This window comes from Amphiprion ocellaris, chromosome 6 (assembly GCF_022539595.1).
Source record: "Amphiprion ocellaris isolate individual 3 ecotype Okinawa chromosome 6, ASM2253959v1, whole genome shotgun sequence".
NCBI lineage: Eukaryota > Metazoa > Chordata > Actinopteri > Pomacentridae > Amphiprion > Amphiprion ocellaris.
Window position 1 is genome coordinate 16,907,996 of NC_072771.1, and position 12,703 is coordinate 16,920,698.

The 12,703-nt window shown below is 40.8% G+C and overlaps 1 protein-coding gene across 5 annotated transcripts in view; it reads right to left on the bottom strand.

Annotated features, from left to right (window-relative positions):
- Positions 1 to 12,634, bottom strand: part of ep400 (E1A binding protein p400) — a 30,877-nt gene extending 18,243 nt beyond the window's left edge. For 4 of the 5 annotated variants that reach the window (XM_055011396.1, XM_055011394.1, XM_023290282.3 and 1 more), the window contains exons 1-21: positions 12,454 to 12,634; positions 9,302 to 10,662; positions 9,082 to 9,189; positions 8,876 to 8,960; positions 8,502 to 8,621; positions 6,450 to 6,844; positions 6,043 to 6,342; positions 5,466 to 5,651; positions 5,199 to 5,339; positions 4,387 to 4,465; positions 4,196 to 4,233; positions 4,045 to 4,102; positions 3,879 to 3,968; positions 2,647 to 2,760; positions 2,364 to 2,554; positions 2,103 to 2,280; positions 1,861 to 1,997; positions 1,588 to 1,757; positions 1,080 to 1,254; positions 825 to 961; positions 274 to 460 (exon numbers count right to left, since the gene is read on the bottom strand). In XM_055011396.1, the coding sequence (XP_054867371.1) occupies positions 274 to 460; positions 825 to 961; positions 1,080 to 1,254; positions 1,588 to 1,757; positions 1,861 to 1,997; positions 2,103 to 2,280; positions 2,364 to 2,554; positions 2,647 to 2,760; positions 3,879 to 3,968; positions 4,045 to 4,102; positions 4,196 to 4,233; positions 4,387 to 4,465; positions 5,199 to 5,339; positions 5,466 to 5,651; positions 6,043 to 6,342; positions 6,450 to 6,844; positions 8,502 to 8,621; positions 8,876 to 8,960; positions 9,082 to 9,189; positions 9,302 to 10,627 (4,215 nt within the window). In that variant the 5' untranslated portion in view covers positions 10,628 to 10,662; positions 12,454 to 12,634. The remainder of the gene's footprint in view (positions 1 to 273; positions 461 to 824; positions 962 to 1,079; positions 1,255 to 1,587; positions 1,758 to 1,860; positions 1,998 to 2,102; positions 2,281 to 2,363; positions 2,555 to 2,646; positions 2,761 to 3,878; positions 3,969 to 4,044; positions 4,103 to 4,195; positions 4,234 to 4,386; positions 4,466 to 5,198; positions 5,340 to 5,465; positions 5,652 to 6,042; positions 6,343 to 6,449; positions 6,845 to 8,501; positions 8,622 to 8,875; positions 8,961 to 9,081; positions 9,190 to 9,301; positions 10,663 to 12,453) is intronic. The other variant, XM_055011395.1, reaches the window with a different exon arrangement.
- Between the last annotated feature and the right edge of the window lie 69 nt (positions 12,635 to 12,703).

The window sequence follows — 12,703 nt, forward strand, 5'->3', positions numbered from 1 at the left end:
GCCAATCATAAGCTGCTAGCGCTCATAGTCATTTTTTTTTATCTATCCAATATCAATAACCCAAGGTATCTATTTTGTAATATTATGAACACAAGAAAGAAAAGAAAATCTTAGCAACACCCAAATACTTCATATTTGTACTTTGACAATCTCAAATTACTCATTCATCAAAAATATTTATGGAATAACTTTCACTTAATCAACTAACTGATTAATACTATTTGCATTTACATTCAGGGCATTTGCTGAGGCAACCAAAACACAAATATATACCTTGCTTGAGTCACTCTTAAGAGCTCCCAGCACCAGGGATGGAACATTGTATTGCAGAGAAGAACAGAAATAAGAGCTGCTGGTCTCTCTGGGTGCGACCAGCTCAGGATGATTACACACTCGCTGTAACTGCATCAAGACCTGAAGCACGCTGACAAAATGACCAGTCTTCAGCGCCTCCTGAGCACTAAGGGAACATAAGCAAAAAACAAAGACATGAATAGTGCAAACAATGCATACCTTGACACATTATAGAGTATCTTTTCACAGAACAACATAGAACACAAATACCTTTCCAATAAAACAAGTGCATGTGAGGAACAATGATAATTATAGAAAAGATGTTGATACATTTGGTAAAAATAAAATGGCCCTAAAACACACAGTAATTAGATTTAAAGCACTGACAACTGATTCAATAAATTCTCAGATTTACAGTTTATCGTGTAAATTCTATTTTTGGCAGGTCTTCAAATTGCTGCACATGTGTAACATTGGATTCATTAAGATTACTCTTAGTGTCGATTATCCTTGTGAGGAAATCATCTCACCTCGGTTGAGTGAGGATATCCTCATAAAGGCTCTTCTGCCTGCTGGACAGACGGCATTTTAGAATGTGCTCGTACTTCTTGGGCAGCTGTTTCTCCACATCTCTTTTGGAGCGCCTCAAGATAAAAGGTTGGATCATCTGCAGTTAAGAGAAGAAGGGACTTTCATATGTGATGTACACTTAAGAATTACAAGCGAGGCAAATCAATCAGGTGGCACAGATGAAGAACAAAGGAATCTGCAGAATCTACACCCACCCTGTGCAGGCGGATGACCAGTTTGTGGCAGTAATCTTGGTTCTGGTCTGTGCCTGCCTTCACAGGAAAGTCAGAGTAGGGCCTGGTGATCCCGGGCAAAAGGAAGTGGATCATGGTCCACAGCTCCTTGAGAGTATTCTGTAGAGGAGTGTTGATGAGGAGAACTCGCTGCTCACTGGAAAATACACAAAAATATCTTTGTTACACAGTGAGGGGACCCTTGATACAAGCCTCCAGCAGAACATTAAGTGATTTCATATAAACAGACAAAATCCCTCGCATGGAAATGATCTCATCACTGAAATCACTTTGCCCAAAGCTACTTGCACATATCCACATGCTTTGTGCATAAAAAGTCACTCTATTAAGACATTTTATGTCAGTGAACACAAAAAATCCTATTAACTATGATCCACATTACAAACTAGAAACTAATGAACCAACTTAAAAAGGACAATCAACGTATTCAATTGTTATAACACATATTGAAAATCATCACCCAACTCACCTTTTCAGAGCAAAGATTGTTTCCCAGTGCTTCTCTGTCATGTTTTTGATGAGCTGCACCTCGTCCAGGACAAGATGTCTCCACTTTCTCTTCAGAAAATGGCTCTGGTCTTTCATCAACAACTTGTAGGATGTCACACATACATGGAAGCTATTGGCTTCTCCCCACCACTGTAGATCAATGATCAGATATGTTATTACATTCACAGTCACTGACAGAAAAAAAAAATGTATATTGAGTAATGTCAAAAAGTATGCATTTAAATACAAGTACCATTCTCTTAGATCTCCGCTCCCTTCTGTTACCAAGATACAGGAGGATCTTCAGGCCAGGACACCAACGCTTGAACTCCACCTCCCAACTTAGCAACTTGCACGTCCTTACTACAATAAGATGGGGTCCCCAGACGCCTGTGGACAAAAAAAGGGACCATATTTCAATGACATTCAACTTCTGAAAATGAGACAAAAGCTTATTATCAAAAAAATCCTGTATATCTGTGAACTCAAGCATACCTTCCTGGCCAGCTAAGTGGGCCATGTAAGCCACAGTCTGTACAGTCTTCCCAAGGCCTGTCTCGTCGGCTAATATGCCATTGAGGTGTTTCTTGTAAAGGTTCACCAGCCAGTCAACACCAATTTGCTGATATTCTCGCAGCGACCCATGTAACAGAAACGGAGCTGGGCTGCGAGTCTAGTAAAATAAAAAATTTGTCAAAAACATGATGAAAATGCCTGTTTTTTTCTTTATGTGTGTGAGTTTTTCATGTTTCTTACTGATGAAGTGGTTCTGAAGCTGCCCTTGGGCAAGATGAGCTCTGTGGCAGCAGCTACTTCAGCTATGTCTCTGCCAGGCTTCCCGTCAGAGTCTGAGGAAGTGGCTTTGTCAGCACCTCGATACTGGTCCACACTAAGCAGGGAGTCAATCAGCACTGCCTCAGGCGGACTGCCTGAAGGACATTCCATTCCTGAAAACAAAGAAGGTGAACTATTTTAGAGTCACATCATTAAGAAAAATACGTATGAATATGACAGTTTCATTTTTCCATTACAAAGGCACCTTCAGTCTCTTCCATTTCATCGTCATCACTACGAGGACTAGGCTGAGGCCACTCAAAGCTGTCAGCATAGGCACCAGCATACTGTTTCATCAGAGCATCCAGAGGCATCTCAGCTAGAAATCAAACACAAAAGCATTTAACAAAGCAATACAGAAACAAATTCAAAAGTATTTTTAAATCCCGTATGGCATTATTATCAAAGCAGTTAAAAATGCAACATGGTACAATAATTTGCTTTTGGAAATTGTTATAAGTATACACTTATATTTTGCAAATGAATATTACAGTAGAGAGGACCAGAGGGCCACACAGAGACTCTTGTTTTGTCTGTTTTCAGAAAGCATTATGCTGAATAAAAGCCCATGTTTCTCAGTTCATGCGGTCATCAGGGTCAAGCAGGAACAACATATTGCAAATCCTTTTATAAGTATTTTCAAATTATGTTAACTGTGTCTTCTCCACACACTGTAGCACCATCATGTGGTCAAACCAACATAAATCAACTCAGCCAAAAGAACAAACAAAAAATCTATTTCCAGCTGAATTTTCAACAAACTGCATCAAGGCTAAGTAAAAAGAGTTAAACTTAACTAATGATACACAAATTGAGCTTTTGACTCAGTTCCTGTGGAAATAGTATGCTAGCCTTATGCATAAAAATGACTCTTCAAAATCAAAGAGATCTAGATTGTGACCTGACATATTACAATTTACTTCCTCAATGCTAAGAAAGCAAAGACTGGGAAATATGTGGCAATGTTTTAGAAAATGTTTTGTTGCATTTTGTTGTCTGCTAGTGGCTGAAATACAAATGTTCAATGGCCACTTTGTCTTTGTGACAGATAACAAGTTGCACAGCACCACTGGTGGAAAAACTAACATCAAACTGAGGCTACAAGGCTTCAGAAATCTTCAAAGTACTGAGCTGCTGTAACTACACAATAAACTCTCCTCTATCTTTTCTCTGACACTGCAGTGATGAAGGCGTGAGATTAAATGTTGGGTTTTAATTCAACGTTAATGCTGTCTGAATGAAAAACAGCTCATGTCTACAGTCTACATCCAGTTTTCCTCCTTCATGCAAATTAGTTTCTACCCCACCATTTCCCTCCTAAAATGCCAATTTACCTGAATACACTACATGATATGCTCAAATAATCATACATATCTATTTCTCCTCCAGGGTCATGCCTCTGTACATAGGCTTAGAAACAGAGATTAAAACAAGTACCGTCTTTGGCAAGGTCAACCAACTCTGCTTTGTGGTCTGTTTCTCCTTCCATGCCCTCCTGCTCCTCTATGGTGCTCTCTTCATCTGTGACTTAAAGGAAAGACAGCCTTTAAGCATCCATGTTCATATTTATTTGCCATATTAATCTCAATTGTTTGACACATACCATCTTCATCAACCAAGGATGAACTTGCTTTTCTTTTTTTAGCTGAAGTGGCCCCCTCCTAAAAAATGAAAAAAAAATATATGTAGAGATATAGCTACGGTGCAATATGTGCTTTTTCATTGCCATTTGTTAGTGTCAGTGTAGCACCTACCTCTTTAACAGCTTTGTCTCCTGCTGATGAACCGGATGCTAAAATGTAAATAAGGTAAGTTTAAACCAAAAAAGTCTGTTAATAAAAAATATAGTGCGCTAACTCGGCAGAGTTCACCTCTGAATCAGAACCAATAGAAACAAAACTCAAAACTTATGATTTATGATGTTTTTGTACTTATTTGGACGTACCTTTGGCTGAGGCTTTTTGTAAGCCAAGTGCTTTGAGCCTCTTCTCGTAAATTTCGAACTGGAGTTTAATTTCAACAACCTGACAGAAAAATATCTCATTTAGATAGGTAAAAACACATCTATGAATCATGACATTTTAGTGTAGTAAGATAATAGACATAATTGACTGATAAACAAACAAGCATTCATAGAATTAATAAAAATACAAATGTAGCTTGTAATTTTTTGCTTTTATTCATCCTTTTTTTTTTCAATATAGGGGAATAATTGTGTCTACAGTCGAAGTCCGTAACAAATGTGTCAACTATTTTTGCATTTCAAAAGATACAGTCCACTCTTCCTGAAGGGCTTAGTGAAGATGACAGACATTTTGAGGGACATGTTGTCAGATGCATCCATCCATTGCTGTCTGAAACAATTTCTTAAACGTCACATGGTAGAACTGTGGACATGCAAGTTCTTGGCTATGGCTCTAACAGACATGCAGCGTCCAGTATAACAAGAGCGCATTCTCGTCTTTCTCGTGTCATCTGCGGCATCATGTCATTTGAATAAAACTGCAATTTTAAGGTGGCCTTTTATAGTCACTGGTCACAGACGTGCCTGGGTACTTCTCATGCTGTCTGATCATTGTCATATAAAGCCCCACCTGACAAGGGTGTAAATTAGCTAGTGGTCAAGAATATGTCACCAGCTAAATTGAACTTTTTAATAAGCATTACAACAGAAATACTTTTCTACCCTTTTTCTGAGCCAGAGAGAAAGAACATTAGCATGCTGAGTTTATACTTTTGCTGAGAGAACATACATACCTGCTCAATGTTTGACCAGAAGAATTCAACCTCTCGGGCAATTGTGCTTGCAATGTGACGAAGATGAACTTCCCTTTCTTTCTTTGATCTCTCTTCACTTTTCTTCTGCTCTTGATGATAACGGGCACATGTGCGAACAAGCTGTAGCATAGGCAAAAGAGATAATGTAGCTTTTAACAAAACATCAGTTTCTGGAGTATCTTCTCTTTTTGTTGTGCCAGTCTGAGATTCAATAGTTTTCTCTGTCAAATATTATGTCTGGCACACCTTCTTAGCCGCAGCCTCCTTCCATCTTCTCTCTTGGGCAAAGTCAGCTGCCATCCACTGCATCTCCTCCAGGAGGTAGTCCCAGTGGGACTTTGGACGTGAAGCTTCCACAAGCTTGGGGAGTCTACTGGCTGACCACTGACCCTCCTTCCTTAACTCAGAGATGCGTTGGTGTACTTGACTCTCCTGGGAAATAGAAAGAATAGCAATCCTATTTCATTTGGTCCAAATAGGGATTTAATAATAATAGGGATTGTTTAACCACAAAATTAAAACCTCACTAAATTCACAAAAACAGGACAATGCACAAAAGCAGAATATAAGAATAAAAGCAACAGAACATTGGGAATAATCGATCTGTTATTGTATACCAAAAGTCATACATATAGCTGTGAGGAAGATATGAGGAAACATCTTTGCTTTGATAAAGAAAAAGGGAAAAAAATGCAGCCAGTACAAAAGATTTACACACAACAAATAGATGTAATTATGACACCTAAGTCACTGAATATCTTCCAGGGTAGACCATTAATCATTTGCAGACATCTGTACAGAACAGTGTGCTTAAGGAACTCACCAATTTGGCCTGCTCAACTTGCTTATCTTGAGAACCCTCCTGTGAGGACTGCATGGCTGTACTTTGACAGAAGCCACCTAATTTGACTGCAGATATTCCATTGGTTCCAGTCAGTTTGGACTGGGTGCTGGGGTTGAGGTTAGAACCAAGTGGACGGAGAGGGCTTGCAGCATGGGGGGTTGGAATAGAGTTGGGAGCAGAGAGGGGAGCAGGAGACAAGGATGTAATTGATATTGAGTTGGTCACAACCCTCTGAACTGGCTGGTTTGGCTCTGTACCAGGGCGAGCAAGTGCCACAGTCTATGGAGAAGTGAGAAAAAGATACTCTTAATACAAGATTTAGGGAATAATCATTTTGTTAGTAACATACGTAAAAACTGTATTTATAAGGCTTCACATAGACTGACCGCTTGTCCTGACTGTAGAATGGTCTGTGATTGTTGCTGCTGCGGCTGCAACTGGAGATGAAGACCTGGCTGCATCTGCTGCTGCAGTTGGGCCTGGAGCTGTGTGTGGGGATTAACTGTAGCCAGGACTGCCCCACTTGCCTGCACTTTCACCTGTGCCTGGAGCTGACCAGCAGGCTGAGCTGTATTCTCCACCAACTGAGGCTGCTGTGAGAGTGTAATGGGCAGACCTGCCATAGGGAGGGCACCTTGAGGCAACCTGCCAGGCAGCTGGGGAGGAGGAGTGTGCAGGCTGGCTGCATTCTGCACTGGAGGTCCTTTGGATGGGTCATACTGTTGCTGGTTCTGCTTCTGTCCTGCAATCTGGACTGCTTGAGGAGTAGGCGGCATCCCGCCTGTATACATTGTAACCAAAGTATGGGACAAAGAGGTGGTATAGAAAGGAATACTGTGAAAAAGCAAGTCATTACTCTTGTCATTTAAAGTTTTTTAGAAATGTCTTTTGTTCTCTTTCTGGACTAAAAAGGTTTTCAATTTCTATTAAGTGTTTAGTAGTGTTCCCTTTATATTCATTTGAGAGACCCCTTTACAGAAGGAACATATTTTTAATCTAGTGAGTAGCTAATACAATTGTACTTTCAATTCTTAAATGATTGTTTGAGCTTCAGCTATGACAGCTCCTCAGAACCTTCCTCAATGAACTAGAAGTACTGTGTTCATCAACAGTAGTATACTACTTCCTGATGATCAGAGCGAAAACTAATGAAACTCATACAGCAAAATGATTACAGAAGAAATGAAATCAATATGAGAATCTACATGTCTCTCAAATAAAATACTACTTCGATTAATGCAAAACCAAAACATTGCATTTTAAATGTTGAGAGAATGTGGTTAAAAACATCAAAAATTCTACATGCAATAAGAGAGGTTTTAGAGAGAAAATAGAAATGTTACAAAGGAAAATGAAAATAGAACTTCAGAAAATCAAGAGACAGGGAGAGGAAAGGGGAAATAAAACAACAAAGCGGACACTCACAAAAACACCATATGTTTGGCATGCATGAAGCGATGTCATTGTAGCGGTAACCAAGGCATCTGGATGCCTCACATTGCGACAAAGCACAGAGGTGAGCAAAAGGACACACATGGGGTCTTGCAGACAGCAGGCTTGAGCAGAGCTGTGCACACTAAAGCAGCACCTGCCTTACCTCCCTGCACGTCACACCACCTTGCCTAGACGCCATCAACACCTGGCCCTGACACACCCACATCACCACAAACGCAAAAACCTGTGCCGTGAACACAACTCCTCCAAATGATTACCATCCTACTTAGACTGAGGGAAAGAAGCCAAGTCAGAACAAAATGTCATGAAATAACATGGAACAAAATCAACTAAACGTGAACATGAGTTAAATAAAGACGCTCTTGAAGATTGATGAAGATGACTTTGCATCCCTGTTGATGGTGCAAGGACGAACAATCGAAGAGGGAAACACTTGTGAAGGAATGACAATGGAAAACCAAAAAGAAGCATGACATGTGGATTCACAAAATAGGGAAAAAAGCAAAACCCACTGGAAAGTGAATTCATTCCCACAGGGTTCCGACTTTCTTCGATCCACCTCCAAATTAGCTGAAAATCCATCAGCACAAGAAAGTCTGTCCAAAAAAAGACGACTTACAGGAACAAACTTCAGAAAAGAAGAGATGGATAACAACGGGTGACGAATAGTTAAAACAAAAAATGAAAATCATAAGACATGGCATCTTCCCATTGAGTGGCTACTCTTCTTCAGACTTGGATTGTCTTCTTCCCCATTTATCCTGACAAAGAGAGCTGGAGCTGGTACAGCTAAGCCTGAACTTCCTGTGGACTGCTGAGAAATCCAGCAGATGGATGAAGATCTGTTTGTTGATGCTGCTTGGAGTTTGTTTGTAGAAGATGAATGTTGTGATTCAGTTTTTAAAATCTCCTTTGTCTGAGGATGGGCATAGGTCCAGCAGCATCGAACAGAACACAGAACGGCCTGGTAGTAGCACTCCTACCTTGCGCAGTTGGCATAAGCTGCTGGAGTGGCACGCCAGGTGATCCTAAAGGAGCTACACCAGGATGCTGGAAAATCAGCCCATGGCGACCAACGTCAATCCGGGGCCTCTTAGCCTGATCTGGGATTTAAAACACACAATACCCTCATAACGCAAAAAAAAGCACTCGGCACAGAGCAATGACCTTCTGAAGACCTTACAGGTCACCTCTCCTTCCTCGGTTTAAGACTTCAACACAGAGCGCTAGTAGAGGATGCCAAATATCTAAAAGCAGAAGCAATTAGAAGGAGAAAAGAAAACAAACAGAAAACAAAGCAAACGGGGAGGAAACAAAGCAACGTAAGAGAGACAGGAGTCTACGATCCTTGCCCTACCTGCTTGCACCATAGCTTGTTGCCTCTTAAAGGCATCCATGTCTCCAGGGTTTGTAATGGTGCCAGAGGCAGCCCCTTGGTGTCCCTGCAGAAACAACATCTAAAGAAATTAGTGAGATATTTCCTGATTCTCGGTTGAATTTAAATATGAAATTACAGTTAATTTCATTGTAACAAGTGCTTAAAACAAGTGAAGGCTCTATCACCTGAAACTGCTGCTGGGCAGAGAAAGCTGCAGAAACGTTGGGAGGAAGCTGTGTTGCTATGGCAACTGGCGTTACTGCTTGGCCATCCTTTCCTGTAACAACCTTTACCTGAAAAAGTCAATTTGAAAAAGGCACAATATTCACTTGATGAAATAAACATACAGTCCCCTAATGTATCATCACTACTTGGTCTTGCACAAAGAGCCAAACAATGTAATACCTCATCATTAATGACCTCAGACTGTTCTTCCTCTTCCTCTTCATCTTCAAGGTCCAAGTCATTCTGTCTCAAGTAAGTATACAAGGGAACACAAGGCTTCTTCTTAAAAGCTAAGTAGTCCATCATGTTCCCTTGGAGGTGCTGCAGAAAGAATAGTTCAATCAGATATTCTTTGAACACTTCTTTCAGGCTCTCCATCTTCTTGGTGTGGTGCTCCAAGCACTGTTTTCTCAGCTGGGCAATCTCTGGTGTAGAGGGAGCAATTTCCTCTAACTTCTTGGTGACCTGCTTCTTCATAGTGCCCACAGTCATGCTGGTGGGAGCAAGGGGATTGTTGGAGATCCCTTGGGGGGGACTGGTGAGGGAGGGGCTAGAGGGTGGAATGGAGGAGGGAATACTAAATGAGGCTGTGGCTGTGGTTCCTACTCCAGCAACCACACCTTGTGACGTCTTCTCAAATATCATAGGACGCGCCAGCTGTCCTTGAATGATACTGCTGATTTGTGGAGGTAGATTGGAAGTGGTGATGTGGCCGGGGCTGCCTAGAGTTGGAAGAGTAGTACCGGTGGCCACGGGACTTTGAGGTCCGAGATGGTGAATGGTGCCTCCAGTCTGTGAATGAGGCTGAGAGAGACGACGTTCTCTTACAGAACCTGGTGTTCCTGGAGAGGCCAGCTGCACCTGGCCAGATGAGGCTGGGGCAATCTGGGCCAGTCCTGTCCCCTCCTGGTAAACAAAGTGGCCACTACCCGATGGACTGCCTAAACTGATTTGCCGCACTAACATACCAGCTTCAACAAATCGTGTTGGACTCTGTCCACATACACCCAATGCTGCTGCCGGAGCTCCTGGTCTTGTTACACCTTGCAGAGGGACTGGGCTATGCTGGGTGGGACTTTGAGGTTGGATGGGCTGGGGCACTGGAGATGTGACCTGGATGTAGGAGGATGGAGCATGCTCAAACCTCCACTGAGGTGTAGTATGCTGGAAGCCAGGGGATGCTGGGTTTTGGATGGGAAGTGGGGTCAGGGTTATCTGCTGATTTGCAGTCACCATCTGGCCCACATTTTGTAAAGTGATGTTCATGTTCGGTCCAGTGACTGGGCTACGACTCATGATTATTTGATAATTGGGTGACTGGGGGGCTGAAGGGCTGGCAGCAGAGGAAAAAGTGGTCACAGGAGACTGAGGGTGGTTGACTGTGGCTTGCTGCTGTGTAGCTGCCATGGTCGGCTGCTGCTGCTGCTCATCTGCTTCTGACCCACTGACAGACTTGGATCTCTGGAGCTGTCGTTGCATATTCTGTGATCCACTTCCATGGTGCATTGCGTGACACTGTAGCTATGTCTAAACACAATAAACTGTGGAAAGGGCACAATAAAGACCAAAAATAAGTGATTTTAACAACTTAATGTGACACAAAAATCATGGAGTACCTCCGAAATCTAGGAATGTTTCTCGACCAGACGCTGTCACTCCTGTTTCTTCCATCTGCGTAATATAGCTAAATTAAAATCATTAGTATCCAAGGTGGAATTTGAGATGATTTTACACACTTTTATTTTGTCTTGTTTAGATAACTGTGATGTCCTTTTAACAAGTTTAAATCAGTCTTCTCTCAACTGCCTTTAAACAGTCAACGCATGCATGCAACTGCTCTAAACGGATATCCCACATCAACCCAGTCCTATCCTTTCTTCACTGGCTTACGACCAATTCTTGTGTGTGTGTGTGTGTGTGTGTGTGTGTGTGTGTGTGTGTGTGTGTGTGTGTGTGTGTATATATGTATAATTTTATTACTAGTAAAATTATCTTTGTTTTATTTTTATTTTATTATTATTGTAAAGTACTTTGTGATTTTGCATCTGTGAAATGTGCTATATAACTAAATGTCACTTTAACTGGTTAGTTAGTAAAGTATTGCATTCTCTGGCTTATTAAATATCTGTCTGCAGGGATGCAACTTCAAGAGCTGCTTTATGCACAGTGTTTTTGACAATACAGAATTTTCAGTAAATACTGTGATTATGTTAAAAATGTTGTGCTGTTCTCTGAATTGACAGGTACATTATTTACTGGATTAACAGTCATGTTACTTTATCTACAATCTAAGTCTATTCCATTGTGTCATCAGGAAAATAGAACAATAATATTATGTGAAATTATATGAAATGTGACAGAGAATTTCTCCATATCATCCACTTCTTGAATGACATTGTTACAAGTAACCAATTGTATTATACACACACAAATAGTTCAACCTCATATTTACACCACGATATTTGTAAATATGAAGGTACGCTGCTAAGCAGGACACTTCATTATTGGTAACCTGCACATTATGCATATTAAAATACATACTACTGACAGCGAAGACGTTTCAACGGAAATCACATCTGTAACTATAATGTAATAACCTTACAGTTATTTAGTAAGCGGTTTTAACGGTACCTTTAAAAAAAATACATATTACGGTTGTAACTCACTTTAACATCTGTTTGCACTTATAAGCAGCTGCTAAAATATCTATAACCAGTGACAGATACACATGAAAATGATAATGCCGATCTGGTTTCCCACATAATCAGCCAAAGTCAGCATGCATTTCAAACAAAGGTGATGTACGTTAGCAACTGATGCTGGTGATGTTGAATTGCATTGGTACTGTTTGTCTACTACAGTAGATTCTCATCGTCGAAAAATTCAGCCAGACACTAGTCGTTTTTACACCCTCATAACGACATCATATTTACGAACAGCATTTACAATCGACATAACTATGACAGTAAATTCTGTGTATTGGCTTAAATTCCCATCGTTTGTTACGACGTTAACGTCTACTTCCAGTTTCGCTCCGGGGCGTAACGTTGGCTAACGTTAGCTAGTAGCATTACAGTTAAACATAACACGTGGAAATGTCAGTAAAAAATGCATATAGGTAAATAATTTGGTCAAACATAAACGGATATGCTAAGATAGAATATAATTATGTAACTGTAACATTTGTAATAACAGTGCCTGTGTCTTATCAGCAATTACAATGACCCTTGATACGGGACGCGTGCTAGCCAATGCTAGTGATTAGCTTGTTATTGCTAGCAGGCCAGCTGCCAATAAATAAATACATTTATCACTTTAACGGTGTTACTTACAGGGAATAGGGCTTCTGTAGTTGTTTCACAAATCCTAAGTCATATTTATGGTAGGTTACATGCCGTAACAAGTGATATTCTGTGAAAAATAAAATATCGATATTGCTAGCTACTATTCAATGTTTTGGAGCTAGGTTAATTTCATTCAGCAACATGGCGACCGCGGCAACCTTCTGTCTGATCCGGATGTAGTTCTGACTCCAGGAAGCAGTATGAAAAGATGACGTCAGCTTTATTCACGTAGCCATGG